This window comes from Primulina eburnea, chromosome 15, assembly GCF_022965805.1.
Source record: "Primulina eburnea isolate SZY01 chromosome 15, ASM2296580v1, whole genome shotgun sequence".
NCBI lineage: Eukaryota > Viridiplantae > Streptophyta > Magnoliopsida > Lamiales > Gesneriaceae > Primulina > Primulina eburnea.
Genome location: NC_133115.1, coordinates 6,953,967 through 6,973,552, shown reverse-complemented (window position 1 = coordinate 6,973,552; position 19,586 = coordinate 6,953,967). Strand labels below are relative to the sequence as shown.

The window sequence follows — 19,586 nt, the reverse complement described above, 5'->3', positions numbered from 1 at the left end:
TATAAAAATTTCGTCCCCGAAATTAAGTCTTACCGAACAACTCCGGGTAGCGAAGTCTCATGTCGGCCTCTGACTCCCAAGTGGCTTCCTCCACTGATTGATTCAGCCACTGAACTTTGACCAACTTAGTCGTCTTGTTCCGAAGCCTGCGCTCCTGTCTGTCTAGGATTTGGACTGGTTTCTCCTCATAAGACATGTCTGGAGTCAACTGTAGCGGCTCATAACTCAGAACATGAGAAGGATTAGCCAAATATTTTCTCAGCATCGAGACATGGAACACATTGTGCACCCCGGCCAGATTCGGCGGAAGGGCTACACGATAAGCTAGTGTCCCAACTCTGTCCAAAACCTCAAACGGTCCAATAAACCTCGGACTCAACTTGCCTCTTTTCCCAAATCTCATCACACCCTTCATGGGTGCGATCCTGACAAAAACGTGATCACCCACTGAAAATTCGAGATCCCTCCTCCTCTTATCAGCATAACTCTTCCGACGGCTTTGGGCAGCCTTCATTCTGTCACGAATCTTGACCACCACGTCGGCAGTCTGCTGAACTATTTCTGGCCCAAGCTCTGCTCTCTCACCAACCTCATCCCAATGAACTGGTGATCTGCACTTCCTCCCATACAACTCCTCATAGGGAGCCATTCCAATAGATGATTGGAAGCTATTGTTGTATGTGAACTCCACTAGAGGTAGTCTAGACTCCCAAGCTCCTTGGAAATCAATCATACAGGCTCTCAGCAAATCCTCTAAAATCTGAATCACTCGCTCAGACTGGCCATCTGTCTGCGGGTGAAAAGCTGTACTGAAAAGCAACTTCGTCCTCATGGCTGCATGCAAACTCTTCCAGAAGGACGATGTGAATCTCGGGTCCCTGTCGGACACAATTGAAACTGGGAATCTATGTAGACGGACTATCTCCCTGATATATAGCTCCGCGTACTGCGTCATGGAGAAAGTCGTCTTCACTGGTAGAAAATGCGCTGACTTAGTGAGTCGGTCTACTATAACCCAAATAGAATTCGATCCTCTGACTGACCTCGACAACCCGACCACAAAATCCATAGTAATGTTCTCCCACTTCCACTCGGAAATGGGGAGTGGCTTAACCAATCCTGCTGGCCTCTGATGCTCTGCCTTCACTTGCTGACAAGTGAGGCATTCTGACACAAATCGGCGGATGTCTCTCTTCATCCCTGGCCACCAATACAATAATTGTAGGTCTTTGTACATCTTGGTGCCTCCTGGGTGAATAGAATACGGAGATGCGTGTGCCTCTGTCAATATATCCTGTCTGATCGATCCAAAACTAGGCACCCACATTCTACCTCTGTATCTCACAATGCCGTCTGTCACTGTGTAAAGAACATTGCCCTTGGCTTCATCTTTCAGTCTCCATTTCTGTAGCTGTTCATCTGAAGACTGTCCTGTTCGAATGCGGTCTAGCAAATCAGATTTGACTATCAGATTAGACAGTATAGGGGCCTTGCCATCACGATAAATCTCTAGACCAAACTTCTGAATCTCCGACTGTAGCGGTCTCTGAGCTGACAACTGAGCTACCACTGCCACTTTTCTGCTCAAAGCGTCTGCGACAACATTAGCCTTTCCCGGATGGTAGCTAATTTCACAGTCGTAATCTTTCACAAGTTCCAACCACCGTCTCTGTCTCATATTCAGCTCCTTCTGCGTGAAGAAATATTTGAGACTCTTGTGGTCGGTGAAGATCTGACATTTCTCGCCGTATAGGTAGTGTCTCCAAATTTTCAGGGCGAAGACAACGGCGGCTAACTCTAGGTCGTGAGTCGGATAGTTCTTCTCGTGCACTTTCAATTGCCTGGAAGCATAGGCTATGACCCGACCCCGCTGCATCAATACTGCGCCTAACCCGAGCTTAGATGCATCGGTATATAACACAAAGTCTCCTTGCCCTGATGGCATGGCTAGTACCGGCGCAAAAATAAGAGCCTGCTTCAACGTGTCGAAGCTCTTCTGACATTCATCACTCCACACAAATTTAGCATTCTTCTTGGTGAGTGAAGTGAGTGGCACCGCTATGGACGAAAATCCCTTTATAAACTTGCGGTAGTAACCAGCTAAACCCAAAAAGCTTCGGATTTCAGATGCATTCTTCGGCTCAACCCATTCCTTGACAGCCGCTACTTTCGCTGGATCCACCTCGATTCCACTGCTAGATACTATATGCCCCAAAAATGCTACCTTTTCTAACCAAAATTCACACTTACTGAATTTCGCAAATAACTTGCGACTCTGCAAAGCCTGTAATACTGTCCTCAAGTGCTAGCGGTGCTCCTCCTGGCTCTTCGAGTATATAAGAATATCGTCTATGAATGCTATGACGAATTGATCGAGGAACGGCTGAAATACTCGGTTCATGAGATCCATGAAAATTGCTGGAGCATTAGTCAGTCCAAACGGCATCACCAAAAACTCGTAATGTCCGTATCTAGTCCTGAAGGCTGTTTTGTGGACATCTGCATCCTTCACTTTCAGTTGATGGTACCCTGATCGAAGATCTATCTTAGAGAACACGGTGGCTCCCTGCAACTGATCAAACAAGTCTTCGATTCTATGCAACGGGTACTTATTCTTGATCGTTACCTTGTTCAACTCACGGTAATCGATGCACAGTCTCATGCTTCCGTCTTTCTTTTTCACAAAAAGTACTGGTGCGCCCCACGGTGAGAAACTCGGGCGGATAAACTCTTTGTCTAAGAGCTCCTGAATCTGTTGCTTGAGTTATAACATTTCCGCTGGAGCTAATCGGTACGGTGCCTTAGAGATTGGCACCGTGCCTGGCATGAGATCAATGGCAAACTCCACCTCTCTCTCTGGTGGAAGACGTCTGGGAATTCACTGACTACTGGCACTTCTGCTAAAGATGGAGTAGTCACATCCGGTGCTGAAATAATACTCGCCAAGAAGGCCTGGTAGCCCTTGGAAATCAGTCTCCTCACCTGCATGCACGAAATCATGCGAGGGAAGCTTCTCCATCTATCTGGCTCAAAAAGAAACTGCTCCATACCCAATGGTCTGACTAGTACTGATCTCTTCTGAAAGTCGATAAGAACTCTGTTCTTAGTCAGCCAGTCCATTCCCAATATGATGTCGAATTCTGGCATTGGCAATAGGATTAAATCTGCATACACTAGGTGGCCATGCAGTTCTAGGTCGATATCTCTGACCACACTGATAGCTAACAGCTCTTCCCCTGATGGGACTGTTACTGAAAAATTCACGTCTAGGCCAATGGACTTGAGGTCCAAATGGTTGGCAAAAGTCTCCGATATGAAGGAGTGAGTGGCTCCTGAGTCTATCAGTGCGGTTGTGGATAGTCTCTTAATAAAAATGCTTCCTGAGATGCGTTAGCACAACACAAACTAACTTATATCCCAAAAAATCTTACCAACACTCTCGAGCATAAAAGAACCCAATACTCAAGGTGCACAAAATATTACTAGCATACTAATAATTCCAAACAAAATCCACATGCACAGCAAAGTAATACTGAGCTTAGGTAGAAAAGTTTACCAGTCAGTAAGGTGGTGTCTGGATCCGCCTCCTGTGCATGCATGGCGAATACCCTGCCCTGGGTTGGCTGCTTCCACTGTGGGCACTCCTTAAGCATGTGATCCGTATCTCCACACTTGAAGCACCTACCTGATCCATACAAGCACTGCCCCGGGTGCTGACGGTTGCATTTAGGACACACGGGAAAGGCAACGGGCTTCTGAGGCGCCCCTTGCTGCTGAACTGGACCCTTGCCCTTTGGCGGTCCCTGAAAAAGTTTCTTTCCTGGCGGCCCCTGATACGGTTTCTTAAAGTGGGGTCGCTGATTCTGCTGATGTTGGTGTGGCTGCGGTGGAGCCTGATAGGGCCTCTTGCCCTGCCTGTCCGCCTCAATATCCCGCTGGCCTTGCTCTGCAACCAGAGCTCTAGAAACAGCAACTGCATAAGAAGTGCGACCAGCTACTCGGACGTCGCGGCGCAAGATCGGCCGCAAACCATTCAGGAAATGTCTCAATTTTGCCTGTACATCATTCGCAATAAGGGGCACGAAGTGACACCCCCTCTCAAATTTCCTCACAAACTCGGCCACGCTACTGTCTCCCTGTCGCAGCGTCATAAACTCGTTGGTGAGTCTGGTTCGTACTTCCTCAGTGAAGTACTTGGAGTAAAAGACTTCCTTGAAACCATTCCATGGCAGTACTTGCAGATTGACTGCCACGGATGCGCTCTCCCACCATAACCTGGCGTCTCCAGTCAATAAGAAGATGGCACAACGGACCCTATCAGCATCTGCCAGCTCCATAAAGTCGAAAATTACTTCGATGGACTTGATCCATCCCTCAGCGACCATCGGGTCAGTAGTACCCGAAAACTCCTTCGGACTCATCCTCCAAAACCTCTCATATACCGCCTCGGGTTGGGGCCTCGCCCCTGCGCCTGCTGCTGCCTGGTTCCCCGCAAACTGTGCGAAGAAATGCGTCATACCAGCAAGCATCTGAGCCTGCATATCTGGAGGTGACGGTGGTGGAGGATTGGCCCCCTCTTCCACTTGAGGCTCTCTGTCCTCCTCCCTTGTTTCACGGTCGATCACACGTCTAGGAGGCATGCTGTTCCAATGAATTACCCAACACGTAAACCCAACATGCATGTACATATATCAATATTTTATGATGCACGTAAATCAAACTTAAAACATGCACATACTGAAATCATAACTTGATGCTTACTACATAACATAATGCAAAACTTTAAACTTACAGACTTGAGGTGTGACTTCGTGAGCTTCTTGCGACTGGCGGTAGGCGTAACCCTTTACAAGAACACCGCTCTGATACCAACTGTAACGAACCGTATTTTCATACTTAAAATTTGCGGAAAAATTAAAAATTTTCTTAATAAAAACATCCACACGGTCGTCACTCATCATTCATAAAATATCTTTAAAATCAACCATCACAATTAAAATTTGCTAAAAGAGAAGCTGTCTCGAAAAATCTCACAACCCAATCATAAAATCAGAGTATAAATGTATTTTCTTAAAAACTTAAAATAGCGTATGCGGTCCTCGGGTCTAGCCTCCCGCTCAGTCCAAGCCTGCCCCTTGGTCGCCACCTCCCGTCTCCTCATCAACATAGTCACCTGCATCGATCAAGTCTAGTGAGTCTAAAGACTCAACATGTATAAACTGGGATAACAAGTACTACGTAATAAAAATCGCATTCATCTTAAAAATAGAACGTACATAACTTGAAACTTGAGCTTGCATAATAAACTTGAACTTGCATACATATATATAGACGTGCCATAACGTGAAACTTTCATATTCATAACTGCATACTTGAGCATACTAAAACATACATGACTTCATCATTTTTCATAGAGGATGTTTCAAAGCAAGTGACCCATACATAATAAACGCCTGATCAGACACACCACAGTACTGGGCTGACAGGGACGTATCCACTGCCGCATACATGAGATCCCCGTTCATAATTTAACGGGCTGGTTGGTCCCCGTTCATAATTTAACGCTTTCCAACCACGATCTAACCCGTTCATAATTTAACGGGGCAGAGAGGTCCTCGGCCACTTTCACCGACTTCCAAACCCATTCATAATTTGGTCACAAGACAATTAGCATACCTCAAAAACTTAAAATATTTTCTTTGCACGTCATACAAACTTACTTGGTGTTGAGGGGTTCGTTGGAACTTTGATCGGGGCCGTTGCTGCACATACTAACATGAATTTGCATAACTTAAACGTAGAAATCATACTTACTCTCAAGTTCAATCAATACTTAGGACGTTCTAACATTTCCCCTGACACGACCTTGAAAATCCTTGCACTAAACTATGACGTCAAATCCCAAAAATAACTTACAAATCTTTCCCAAACAGTGAGTACACGGACCCCTACCCCGGGTCCGTGTACAGGTCTGTCTAGGTGCGGTGCTGTGATACTCGGAAGGAAGAAGGGACACGGACCCCGTGCCTACCTCCGGGTAGGGGTCCGTGTAGACTCGGGTGAAAGACTCCATGAAAAGGGTGGACACGGACCCCGTGCCAGGATCCGTGCCAGGGTCCGTGCAGACTCTGGAAAAATGCACTCCGGAAGAACAAAGGCCCGGACCCCGTGCCAGGGTCCGTGTAAGGGTCCGTGTAGGCTCTGTGATCGCGAACTTACGAAAATTCTTGTACATGCTTTGCTTAACTTTCTAGACCCGGTTGCACGAACTATGAACCGACACCCCGAGGCGCAACTTAACATGCTAACACATAGAAACAACTCCATACAAGCACCCCAAAGCAATGACGTCCACCATACGGCACACACACAATTCACAAACGTGGCAATTGACACCAAATCGGTTCCTACGACTTCTAGTGTATTCGAGTGCCTATCAATACCGAACGACATGATAAATAATGGTCCAACATCATACCATACATACCTAGACGCAGCAACGATCACCCGTCGATTCCCAACGAAGCCTGCAACAATAAAAGCTCAAGAACACATATTTTCGTAAAAATCGCAGTTTGAGCAGTCCCACGAAAAACGTCATAACTCACTCAATTTTTGTCCAAAAATTTCGAATCCTATATCAAATCGAAGGTATCGAAACGTTCTACGACTTTGTAGTTAAAGTTTTCTCAAAATATGCACCGAAAATTCGCAGTTTACACGGGAACAGCAAAAACGAGTTTCTAGATCTAAAATTCATTCAAAACCGATCCGAATCAATTTCTGCTCAAACGACGAACACCGCACACATATTTTTATGCATAAAACAACGCAACACATAATATGACCTGATCGATACAGAAAGAACAGATTATACGTGCCTTTTGATGTTAAATTTACCGAAACGACGATATCGAAGCGGAGACGGCGCGAGGCTTGGACCGGGACGACGTTGGCTCGATTTTCTCTGAAGGAAACCAACGAAAATCTGCTGGAAATTGCTAGAGGAGGGGCGGCTGCTATGGGGAGAAGAACCCTAGAATTTGCTCTCTCTCAAAATAATACAAATCTGAATTTTAAAACTTGTGTGTGTTGTGTGTGTTTTAGTGTGTGTAAAAACGTGTAAGTGTGTGTGAGTGTGTGTAACGTGTGTGTGTGTGTTTTAATTAGGAGAAACTCTAGCTAAAGAAACTATTTAAAATACTAATAAAAAGTTAACACACACTAATTTAATCAAACTCTACAATTAAAATAATTACACACAAATTTTAAAGTTTCAAACTCTTAAATCTCTAAATACATAGTAATAATTTAAAAATATTAAAACTTGATAACTAAATAAATTTCCCCATCCTCAACTTAAAATAAAATACCACATTTTAATTTGCCAACACCGTCACCGGTCTTTTCCTCGATCCCGCCTCGAATAATCGCCTGAAACATGAAACTTGAAAAACGTTTTAATGTGCATCGCATAAACATAAATAATTTAAAATAATGCATTTAAATAAATCATGCATCGCTAAAACTCATTTAAAATTAATTGAAATGATTTAATACTTTAAATAAGTGCATGGGTTATACGTGTACTGAATTTTGGGCACTACATCACGACTCCTTCAAAGCGTGGAACCTTTCTTGCAAGCTCTTCTCAATCGCTCATGAGTCCATGCAATGCATCCTTGAATCTTCTTCCAACCATTAGCACGTCATGCCCGGCCAGATTCATATCAGTTACACTTGATACTTTTCGAATCATATTTTTTTATTGCAGTCATAATTCTAATCTAGTCCAGTCTATCATATATCTGTCGTCACTATCGTTGTCGTCGCCGACCACCTCCATCGGTGCTTCCTCTTCTTCTTCCATGTTTTCTATCACCACATGAAAATAGTAATTATGATTCTGAATCCAATCCATTGTGCCGTGGAGCTTGGAAACTTATCGTTCTTTCTTGGTGTTGAACTCTTCTTGACGCTGACGAACTTGAGTAGCACGTCCTCTCTCTGTCTCTACTCTCTCTAGCAAGTCCCTATTCAGTGAAGCTAGACGCGTGATGCGAGCTGAATCAGTAGGTATCTGAAGGAGTTGGCTCTCAGCCAAGCCCAGATGATGAGTAAGTCGATGTACGTCCGTCTCGAGTATGTTCCTAATCTCGATAAGCTCTTGTTTTTCTAACTTCTCCCTAGCCAGTTGCGCCTTCAAAGTCTCAATCTCCCTAGCTTGATTATCTATCGTGAACTGGCGCATCCGAAGGGCAGCCTGAGCACGAGTATGTAGAGCAGCCATTTCCTATGATAAAATCGAGGTAAAATATCATAACAGTATAAAGGATAGAAAAGCACAAAAATAGAAACAAAGTTGTCGTGGAAATTTCGATACTAAGAGTTTGTAGAACGATTGAAGGGATAGATTTTGAATTTCTTGAAAGTTTAGGGAACAGATGGAAGTTGGGTTCATATTCAGATGCACTAGGCTTTTGCCTTTGTCAAATTTTGTCTAACGAAATCCCAGCGGGATTATGAACCTGGCGGCTCTGATACCACTTAAATGTCACGTCACGAGACCGAAGCGTCGATGACATCCAGCATTGTTTAACAATTACTTGAAAACAATAAGCGTCGTATCGAAAAGCAAAATAAACCAGTCATTTTCATAAATCAAATATTGTCTTTATATTTACAACATAATCAAAATTACAACAGAGTTGCGGAAGCGAAATAAATACTAAGGAAATACAACTTTTAATCCTGGATTTCTCGATGCGTTCACCAACCCCAGAATGCTCGTTGCTCTTCATCATTCACTTGATCCTCAGTATTATCTGGGAAGAGATGTAATGGGTGAGCGTTTTGGAAAACACTCCGCAAGTGGGGGCCGATCGATTTCTACAAATAAATACATATAGAGATAATTTTAACTCATCCTTTTAACAACCTTCAAAGCTTATTATTTTGACTTATCAGAAGCGAATCAAGTTATACCAAGACTATCAGACGTTTCAGAGTAAATCAGAATCAGATCAGGAGAAAATCAGAACAAACAAAACACTGTTAATCTTCTCGTTTTCTATGGTCAAATTGTCCCCAATATGTTAGTCCTCTAAGGGGTGAGGTCAGAACACGGTTTTATACCAACCGATGGGGGCCAAACAGAACACGCTTTTATACGCACCGATGGGGGCCAGAACAAAATCACAATTATCGTTCCATATCTAACTCGAATTGTAACAGTGTAACACAAACTCAGATTTATCGAACAAAATTTTTCAGAATAGTGACAGAAATCGACAGAATAAAAAAATATAGAATTTCAGAATAAACTTAACAGTCATCAATCGAAATTTTAAATTATATACTCATCAAATTTTGAAAATCATAACACACCAACAAGCATGTCCTGTTATTTTTATACAAGATTTAAAATACAATAAACTACGTAACAAAAACAAACTTACAGAAATGCGAAGGTATGATTCGAGAGTAGCTCTAACCTGGACGTACGAAACTTGCTGAAGACAGGGCCTCCCCATAGTGTTGAAAATAATTTCCAGCACAAAAATAATGGCACGAGCTTTCTCTTCTTCTTTCTTGCTTTCGACCGAGAGTTTCTTTTGTAAGGGTGAAGGGGCCGAAACTTTGAGGTATTTTTGGTGTGCATTTCTTCAACCCTTGAGGTAGTATTTATAGGAAAAATATGGCTTTTCATCTTGCCATGGCTGATCATCTTTTTGCCCAAGCAAAAGAGTAATTGTAGTCGAAGATTATCCATTCCTCAAGAGTCACCTTGATCAACTCAAGGGTTATTCTTGCATAATAAATTGCTCCAAGTCTCCTAGCTCTTCCCTTAGCTCTTTCTTGGTCCTTTTATGGCAATCATGGTTGAGCTTCTTTGAGCTGAAATCTTGAGTTCATGATCTGGGGTTTTACTCTACTGGTGACGACTCTTCGATTGATGCGATTTCTTATTCAATAGCTTCTCATGGAGCTAATCCCCGAGCTTTGGAGCTACTTCCTTGAGTCAAATTAGCTGAAAATTTAAGTTCATATTTGAGTTTTCTAGTTATGATTAGAGTTCTGAGCTTAGTTTAAGCTTAGTTTTGAGTTTTTATTTCTTACATTATTTTCTTCGAAAAATTCGAGTTCTCACATTACCCAAAACTCAGTAAAAGTTATAAAATCATAAACGTCAAACCAAACCTAAAACTAGCATTTTCAAACAATAGCATAAATGTAATAAACCCTCTCAAAAACCACTCTTACTTCCCAAAAGTCATGAAAGTATTTAAGGTACTGTAAAAGCATAACTGTGCGGAAAATTAACAATGCATAGGTTCTCGGATTAGTGCACCATCCGCTCAACAAGTTCAGTCATTCAATCCTCCTGTCTCAACATCAAAATCCTCACCTACATCATTCACACCTAGTGAGTCTATTGATTCAGCATGCTTTAACCATAGTAACAAAAAATACGTATACATTCATATGCAACAGTGAAAATATTTTTAATAAAAATAGCTTTTTCATGACATGCATGAGCTTAAACCTTTTCTTTCATCGTACACTTACCTTTCATCATAAACATATACATATACATTTATTTTTGGGGTGAAATCCGTTTGTCAATTGTGACCATCTTTTCATCTTTCGGTCGATTGATCAATCTCAATTGTAACCATGGTACCATGCGGCGGGGCAACACTAACCAATTTTTCGTTCTGTGCCTTGGCCTATAGTTGTCGGGCACACCAGCAACCACTTTCTCGTTACTGGGTCACATGGTTGCAGCCCAATATCGCACAAGACCCACAGCCTTCAAGAATCAAAGAAGCCAAAACCCTAACCCACGAAAACCCTAAGTTTCACACCAGCCCTTTCTATAATGTCCCAGATTCGACGACTGTCCTCACTGTACCAAGACGTGTCTTTTCAGCGTGCTTATGTCCTCACTCACACGCACCCTGAGAAATTTCCCAGGAGGTCACCCATCCCAAAATTTCCCCAAGTCAAGCACGCTTAACTTTGGAGTTCTTATGTGATGAGCTACAGAAAAGAAGATGCACCTTCGTGATATGAGTAGTACCAATCAAATCTTTTAAGTCATCTTCAATTGTACAGTCCGTTACATCCTCTCTTTCCGGTGTAAGAACAGTTCATTCATGTTCCCTCCACCTAGAAGCCTGCCAGGAGCCGCTCATTGTCTGTGCCACCTTATGGCACCGGCGATCACCCCCCGCCCTCTTCGGCCCCGGGCCTCACATGCCCACCAGCTTCCGCACCGACGATCATCCCCCACCCTCTTCGGCCCCGTGCCTCACACTTTCCCTTTCCTTTCCAACTTTGTACCGTGCATCTAAGGGTCCATAAACCCTCTGAAAATCGACCCTTTTAATAGCCCTAACTTGGCAGCTCCTTTTTGCATATCATAATCATGAATTTCATGCAAGAAAATCAAGGTTTTCCATGTGTTTTTCATAAAAAAGAAAATAAATAAGAGGGCATCATATTTTTCATGCAAACATATATATTCACACATAATATGATATGGACGATGATAAAAGAAGGAATAAGGCGTGTTTTTGTGTGATTCACGCACGAAGATTAATTCTAGACATGAAGGGATTTTTCCGGAGAGGCGGAGAATCCTTGCTGCGTTTTCTTCCTTCAAAAACCGATGTCACGAAGCAAAAATGTGGGTGCATGCGTGTGTGTGTGGTAGGGAGAGAACTTTTAGAAACTCAATCTTTTGATATAAATAATTGGGTAGAAAGTTGGGCCCAATAACCTTGGTATAGTAGGTCCATTAGGCCTATTATAATGTCGGATATATTTCGTTTAGAAAATTTTTTGAAAATATTAATCGATCCTCCAAAAATTCCTTGTTTTAGTTAAAAATCGATTACCGGTTTAAAATACGACACAATATGTAAAAACATATCAAAAGACATCATTTTCATATTTAATATGCCATATATTAAATAATTAAAATTAATAATTTAATAAAAATATTTTCTCTTTACAATCTCCGGTCTTCATTTATCGGTCGCGTCTCGAATAACCCTTGTAAACACATTTTTATGCATTCTAATAGAAAACCACCCAATTTTAAAAATGAAAACATGCATACCACATTTAATCAATGCAATTCAAATAATTTAATTACGCATTTTCTATTTTTCTTAGGTTTGTATGTAGTTGAATTACGTTATCGTATTTTGGACCTTACAAGTCAGAATGCTACAAATAAATATAATGAAATAAGAGCTTAAGTATGTGATTTGTAAACTTATAAATGCTCGAGAAATGTATCGCAACTCATTGATTATTGTAGATAATTTGTCCAGATTGTTTTCACCAACTTTCTTCAACTGAATCGATCAGCTATATATAGTCTCTGATTCCAACAGTCACATTGAATACATTTAATGACTAATATCCGTTGAATCGTCGTTTAGTTCAAGTTGATGACTTTATCTGATAGTAGTACGAAGTATCAGACTGTTCGGCTATGTTTCATTTGTTCTGCTTTGGTATGAACGGTCAATCTGTCGACTGATACTACAATTGATGACGTGGCTAATTGATTATGAGTCAACTAGTCGACATATCAGTTCAGCTAGACATCATCCGTTCTAACTTATGTCATTTCAATTTAGAATATTTCCCTTGATAAAGATTTTCCTAGTTCAGTTAAACGAAATCTTTAGTGCTATTAGCAATTCGTTTACTGAATTTTATGTCATCGCTTTTAAATCTTCTTTCAGTTACGAATTTTTGAATACGTCATATCATTTTGGTTTTTCAGTTATTTTGCGGATTTAATTGTCAAACTATGAAACTTATAATGTTCCAACAATTTGACAAGTGCAAAAAAATATAAAAAGATCGATGAATTGATCTTGCAATAATTAAGTTACTTATTTATTTTTGAAGATCTTCTATTATATGTTAATCATGAAAACGTGTAATATTTATTTTGTAATTATTTGAATTTTTTAAAGTTATTTTTGGAGTAATTAATCATTTGGACTGCTAAATTTAAATTTTTAAACACATGAAACATATATTATATTTAGATTTAAAAAAAATTATTATCATGTTTTTACATTACAATATTTTATTATGATTATACTTTTTTATGTTTTGAATTTTCATAATTATATTTTACTATTTTGTTAAATAATAACATAGATAAAAATCAAATCGAGTAGGTTCGAGATTGAGTTTAAAGTTCTTATATTATTTTGGGTTCGAATTTGACATATTTTTTGTACATTTTTTCATCAACCTCAATCGAATCCATTTGACTAGACACCCCAAATTTTTTTTTTTTTTAAATTATATATTTTGTGCTGAATTTTTTTCGTATTAAAATTTGTGTCAAGGACTCAAGTGAATCATTGAAAAAATGAATATAATGATATTGTAGGCACTGGTTTCCAAACCGGACCGGACCGGCCGGTCGGACCGGTTCAACCGCGAACCGGCCTCCAGACCGGTCCAGAGATAAGGAAAAAACCGGAAAACCGGTTTAACCGGAAAAAACCGGTTAAAACCCGGTTAAACCGGAAAAAAGAGAAACCGGAAACCGGTTAAAACCCGGAAAAACCGGAAAAATCGAAAAATTGGTGTTTATTTGGATATTTGTTGTAATTTTCATCTTAAAAATTAAGTAAAAACTATAAAAACATAAATAATCAATATTTTATTATTTTATTTATTATATAAAATATTAATTTTATTGATCCGGTTCGACCGTTCGGTGGAACCGGTTGAACCGGTTGAACCATTTTTTAAGGCTTGACCTGTTTGATTAACGGTCCGGTTATAAAAACACTGATAGTAGGTAAATCAAGTATTTATAATTGGTTTTAATTAAATTCTCGTAATAAATTGAATAAATATAATATAGTGGTAAATATCGATTTAATGATAATACCGACGTTCATTTTACATTTAGCATTATTAAATAAGATAATTAAGATCATTGTCCAATAAATAGTCTACAAAACAATTATTTTCTTCCCGCGCGACAATTTGTCGTGTCGCTCACAGCCACGACAGTCAATCACCATACGGGAATCGATTGGCAAGCATAGCACGTTCACCACACGCGCATCCATAGAGATGTTCTTTGAGTATGACGGTGAACCACTCCTACGCCAGAGCTACGGAAAGCGGACAAAGAAAAAAAAAAGAAAAGGTAGGCATGTTAGGGAAAATGATCAAAAAAATCTAAAGGTGGAGAGCGAATAGGGAAAACGTCAAAAGAGTTGTTTTCTTAGCTCCAAGTCACATTTTTTTTTTATTAAACTTCCATTGATTAGAGATCAGTACATAACAATTCAGATCTATAAATCCATAGAAAATACCTTAAAGGGAAAGAGGATTAGTCATCTTGGTCTAAGATCCGTGTGGAAGGTATACTTCTTGTAGATTGCAGAATCCATTCTGATATTGGGTCACCATTGGTTCATTTCATGGTTTTCAAGATTTGACCTTTAAAGGGTTTTAAGAAATCTTGTTAATCCGGGCATGTAGCTTTAAGATTTGAGTTTTGAAGGGTTTTTCCGCCTTGGTGGATTAGTGTGATCAGGATGATTTTTTTACGTTTTTTCGGTTGAATGATTTGATTTCGAGAGCGACTCAAGAAATTTGTTGGTGATGGAGAATAGTACAACACAGTCAGCAGCGCCAGCGGTGCCGCCAGGTGAGGAGCTTCTGAAGAAGATCCACGAATTAGAATTGGGACATGCCCACTTGAAGCAAGAGATGTCTAAGCTCATCACTTCATCCGCAGCAGAAATTATGGCCGCTAGTTATCGTCAAAAGCACAGGGCTCAATCGGTTTCCCCCCAGCGAACCCCTCGGAGGAGGGCGGGTGGCGGAGATGGTGGTCTAATAGCTACGTGGAAAAAGGGTTCTTCATCGTTTCGTCATGCGTCCCCGCTGCAGAGGGAGAATAAGGAAGCGTGGAGTGGTGGTGGTTCGGCGGCTGTTAAGTTCACAGATAAACAGTATTTGAATATATTGCAGTCAATGGGGCAGTCAGTGCATATATTTGATCTAAATTGTCGGATAATTTACTGGTTAGTTGGGGAAACTGAACTGCAGTTTCTTCTTTTGGACAGTTTTTGCTTTCTAGTTTTGGACAAGTATTGACTTTTGTGCCCGTTATCATATTTGAGGGAATTGATTGGTTTGGATTTAATTTTTTGGATTCATCATGTGGATATGTGGAGCTGTGTTGGTAATGCATTTCATGTTCAATAGTTGGGGATAGATACTTAGTTGTTTATTCTTATGTGTTTGTCTGTTAATTTAAGCTCCTAATTGTAAATGTAAATCCACATCATATATCTAAAAAAATAGAGATTGAAATAATCAATGGATTATTATTACAATTGATTGGTCCGGGGATGTCTTAAAGTTTGATATTTTTTGAACTGAAAATTGAAATCAGTGATTGATTCTCTATTTCATTCGAGTAAGGTTCTCTCTACAATTTGCAGGAATAGAAGTGCTGAAAATCTCTATGGATATTCTACCTCGGAGGCTTTGGAGCAGGATGCCATTGAGCTATTAACTGATCCTAAAGATTTTTCAGTTGCTAGCAACATTGTCCATCGAGTGATGATGGGAGAGAGTTGGACTGGCAAGTTTCCAGTTAGAACAAAGAGAGGAGATAGATTTTTGGTTGTGGCAACTAATACCCCTTTCTATGACGATGATGGTACCTTGATTGGGATTATATGTGTATCTAGTGATTCCAAACCTTTTCAAGAAACAAAGGCCACAACATCAGGGCAGAGACACTTGGATACAGATACAAGTTTTGGCAGGCCCAGAAGCATTGCTTCGGCGGCACTTGGGCTTGATCCTCAGCAACCTCTACAAGTGTCATTTGCCTCCAAAATATCAAATTTGGTGGGCTATCTAATTTAATATCTTGTATGAATATTTTTAATGCCGCAATTGCTAACTTCATCTCTTACAATAGGCTTCCAAAGTGAGCAACAAGGTTAAGTCGAAAATGAAGAATGCAGAGAATGATTTGGATCATGAAAGTGGCGGTTTTGATAGTCATCACAGTGACCATGGTGTCTCAGATGCAAATATATATGACCATAGAGAGGATGCGGCATCAAGTGGAGCTAGTACACCTAGAGGAGATATACATCTTTCTCCATTTGGCATGTTTTCTGGTGTTACTCATGAGGAACATTCCCCAACTAAACCATTTCGTGATTCTGGTGATGAGAGTGACGGGAAACCAAATATTTCGAGGATGCTTACCTCAAAGGCAGAGGCTTGGATAGGTAAGAAAGCTTTGGCGTGGCCATGGAAAGGACATGAACATGATGGAACAGAATCAAAGTCAGCCCTTTTTAGCTGGCCATGGTTAAACAATGATCAAGTAAATGAGTTGGGGCAGCCAAAGAGTGCTGTTTCCCCATCAAAATCAGAAACTCAGGTTACGGAAACCAATCGGATGTCTAACAATGAGGCTTATGGATCTGGGTCCTCTTCGGCCAATGTTAACAGCACCAGCAGTGCAAGCAGTTGTGGAAGTACCAGCAGCGGTGCTGTAAATAAAGTGGATATGGATTCGGACAGCTTGGATTATGAAATCTTGTGGGAGGACTTAACTCTTGGAGAACAGATCGGGCAAGGTTAGTGGATTTTATTTTTTATTGTGTCAACCATTATTCTTTAAATCATAATTTGTTTTCTTCTCTATATGCACCAGGAACCTGTGATTTTAAGCAAACTTATATAAAGTTTGGAGTGCTTGAAAGTTCACTGATAAATTTTTGCTACTTTTTGTCTGCAACATATTGCTTATACACATGCTGATATTTCTGAGTTGACATTTTTTCTGATGTTTACTCTAACCAGTTGTTTCTTGTTTTGGAATAATAACTTTGTGAACCCCTTACATCTTCAATTTGTTTTGGCAGGTTCTTGTGGAACTGTATATCATGCTCTGTGGTTTGGATCAGTATGTTCTTTGGCCCTTCTTTAAGAAATCTCTTCTCTAGCCCCAAAATTTTACAATTTAAGCATCACCAATTTCCATATTATAGCACATGAAGTGAAGTTTTATTCTTTGAGTCATCTAATTTTCTCAAATCCTTGGAATAGTACCTTCTTCAGTTAGAAATTATTTTTTATTTGCATTCCAAAGAATCTCGCTGCTGCAGTTTTGGCTTGAGTCATCACCTCTGCTAATTTTGAGCTATCATATATTAGTTTCTTGTTTTACGTTTCGAAGTAGAAAAGCGTTTGTGCAAGTATGTTAATGGTGCATTTTTTCTCAATTTATTTCCTTGCTGTCCTAGTAAACGCCCATATCTCACGATAGACCAAAATTATACATTGTGCAGGATGTCGCTGTCAAGGTATTCTCCAGACAAGAATATTCGGATGATTTGATATTTTCCTTCAGACAGGAGGTAGGCATGCAATTATTGTAGGTTTTGATCCACGATTTGTGATATTTATTTGATATGCCTACTCATGCATCCACATCCCTAGAGATATAAACAGTGTAATCCTGAAAATGGATATTACAAGGTCAATATGAACCATTTTAAGATTTTTTGTTTGTTTTTTAAGGTTTCTCTTATGAAAAGACTCCGTCATCCAAATATTCTGCTCTTTATGGGTGCAGTCGCTTCACCTCAACGGCTTTGCATTGTCACAGAGTTTCTTCCACGGTGTGTTCTCTGCATGTATCTTACTCTATTACTCTATTACATCATCACTTCATTATATGCCTTGCGGGTTTATGGCACCTTCATTGATTAATCTATGAGCACTTAGCACTGATTTAATTTACATGCTTGATTTAATCTAGGGGGAGTCTGTTCCGTTTACTACAGAGGAATGCTACAAAACTGGACTGGAGACGGCGTATTTTCATGGCTTTGGATATAGTAAGTGCTGATCATGGGATTGTTATATCTAATGCGCTCTTTTACTATTTATTCTTCCCTTTTGCGGCTAGACTGCTAGCGAATGGTAAAATTTCAACAGTTTTCGGAGGACTAGAAACTTGTAAGATATAATGCGTTCATAATTATCATTGTGGGTTCATCTTTTTGCAGGCACGTGGTATGAATTATCTTAATCATTGTAATCCACCTATTATTCATCGTGATTTGAAGTCGTCCAATCTTCTTGTCGATAAGAACTGGACTGTCAAGGTCAGTCTCTGCATCTCTTCTCATGCGTTGTCAAGCTTTTCAATGATTCATGTGAATGTGAATTTTTGAATAGGTTGGTGACTTTGGTTTGTCGCGTCTTAAGCATGAAACCTATTTGACAACAAAGACCGGGAAAGGAACGGTATTTGTCTGAAACTTATGGCTCTTTCTGTTATGTTATTGCATTTCAAAGTGCTTCGTGATCTTCAATGTATAAAGTTGATAAACTACTTTTGGAAATGCAGCCTCAGTGGATGGCTCCAGAAGTTCTTCGTAACGAACCTTCGGATGAGAAGTATGGCCAAGTGGATACCATAATTGACTATGTTTTTTTGCCTGAATTACAATAACGAAAATCTTTGTTTCTGAACATGTTGCTTCTTGTTTGTATTGATCAGGGCTGATGTATACAGCTATGGGGTTATTCTATGGGAACTTGTCACACAAAAGATCCCTTGGGAGAATCTCAATTCGATGCAGGTACTGTCTGTTTCTGGAAAACTTATTTAAAGTCAGATTGGGGAACGTACTTTTTTGTGCTGCTCGAAGTGGTCAAATCTTCTTGGGTATCTTTCAACATAGGCTAAGTTCTCAGTGATTCTTGCAGGTAATTGGGGCTGTTGGCTTCATGAATCGACGTCTAGAGATGCCAACAGATGTTGATCCGCAGTGGGCATCCATTATTGAGTCCTGTTGGCTGAGGTATATATTTATATATTCTTTACAATCTGATTTTCTCCTCGGAGTTTTTTAATCCTCCTCTGTATCAATACATCTTTTTGTTTACGGACTGTTCTGTTGTGTTTTCAGTGAACCACAACTCCGTCCATCTTTCCAAGAATTAATGGAGAAGCTGAGAGAAGTGCAGAGACAATACGCAATTCAGTTTCGAGGTGCTTCGGGAGATGCCAGCCAAAAAGATCTGTAGACCGGTGTTCGACCCCGAGCTCTTATGATACAATTGGCAGCAGAAGCAGATTTGTTAACAATGTTTTTGTGAGGTCCATGGCTGTAATTGGCTATATGATGACAGCCAGAGCTCATCTGCAGATTGTGCACATCCAGTGTATTCAGATGCCATTTTGTGTTGTAGACATCAAGCGTGCTGTATGGTTCATCGATCTTCTTTTGGCTACCAATTGTATCGATATTACGTTAGCATTTGAATGTGTGACTTTCTTGTCATTTTGGGCGACTCTTCATCGGAGGAACAACATGCGTTGTGGCAGGTGCAATGGGTTATGTTATAGTTTCAAGTGTCTATCTTTTAGATTTTTGGGTAAATTCGATAAAAACTCCATCCAATGAAGTTGTAAGTAAATGAAATGGATTTTGTGTTGTTTGCAACTATTTTTTTGTTAAGAGTCATTCGTGGTA

At 40.2% G+C, this 19,586-nt stretch overlaps 1 protein-coding gene across 1 annotated transcript; it reads left to right on the top strand.

The window, feature by feature from the left end:
- Nucleotides 1-14,225: 14,225 nt before the first annotated feature.
- LOC140813600 (uncharacterized) lies at nucleotides 14,226-19,586 on the top strand. Its single transcript, XM_073172187.1, has 13 exons — nucleotides 14,226-15,089; nucleotides 15,513-15,927; nucleotides 16,001-16,673; nucleotides 16,962-17,002; nucleotides 17,388-17,456; nucleotides 17,620-17,720; nucleotides 17,861-17,939; nucleotides 18,111-18,209; nucleotides 18,283-18,351; nucleotides 18,455-18,504; nucleotides 18,608-18,689; nucleotides 18,817-18,911; nucleotides 19,020-19,586. The coding sequence occupies exons 1-13, from the start codon at nucleotides 14,665-14,667 to the stop codon at nucleotides 19,135-19,137; spliced, it is 2,316 nt and encodes a 771-aa protein (XP_073028288.1). The 5' UTR covers nucleotides 14,226-14,664; the 3' UTR covers nucleotides 19,138-19,586.

Coding starts and splice junctions, on each gene's coding strand:
- LOC140813600 (XM_073172187.1), top strand. CDS start 14,665: ATGGAGAATAGTACAACACAGTCAGCAGCGCCAGCGGTGCCGCCAGGT. Junction 17,003..17,387: donor ATGCTCTGTGGTTTGGATCA/GTATGTTCTTTG, acceptor TACATTGTGCAG/GATGTCGCTGTCAAGGTATT. Junction 18,912..19,019: donor ATTGAGTCCTGTTGGCTGAG/GTATATATTTAT, acceptor TTGTGTTTTCAG/TGAACCACAACTCCGTCCAT.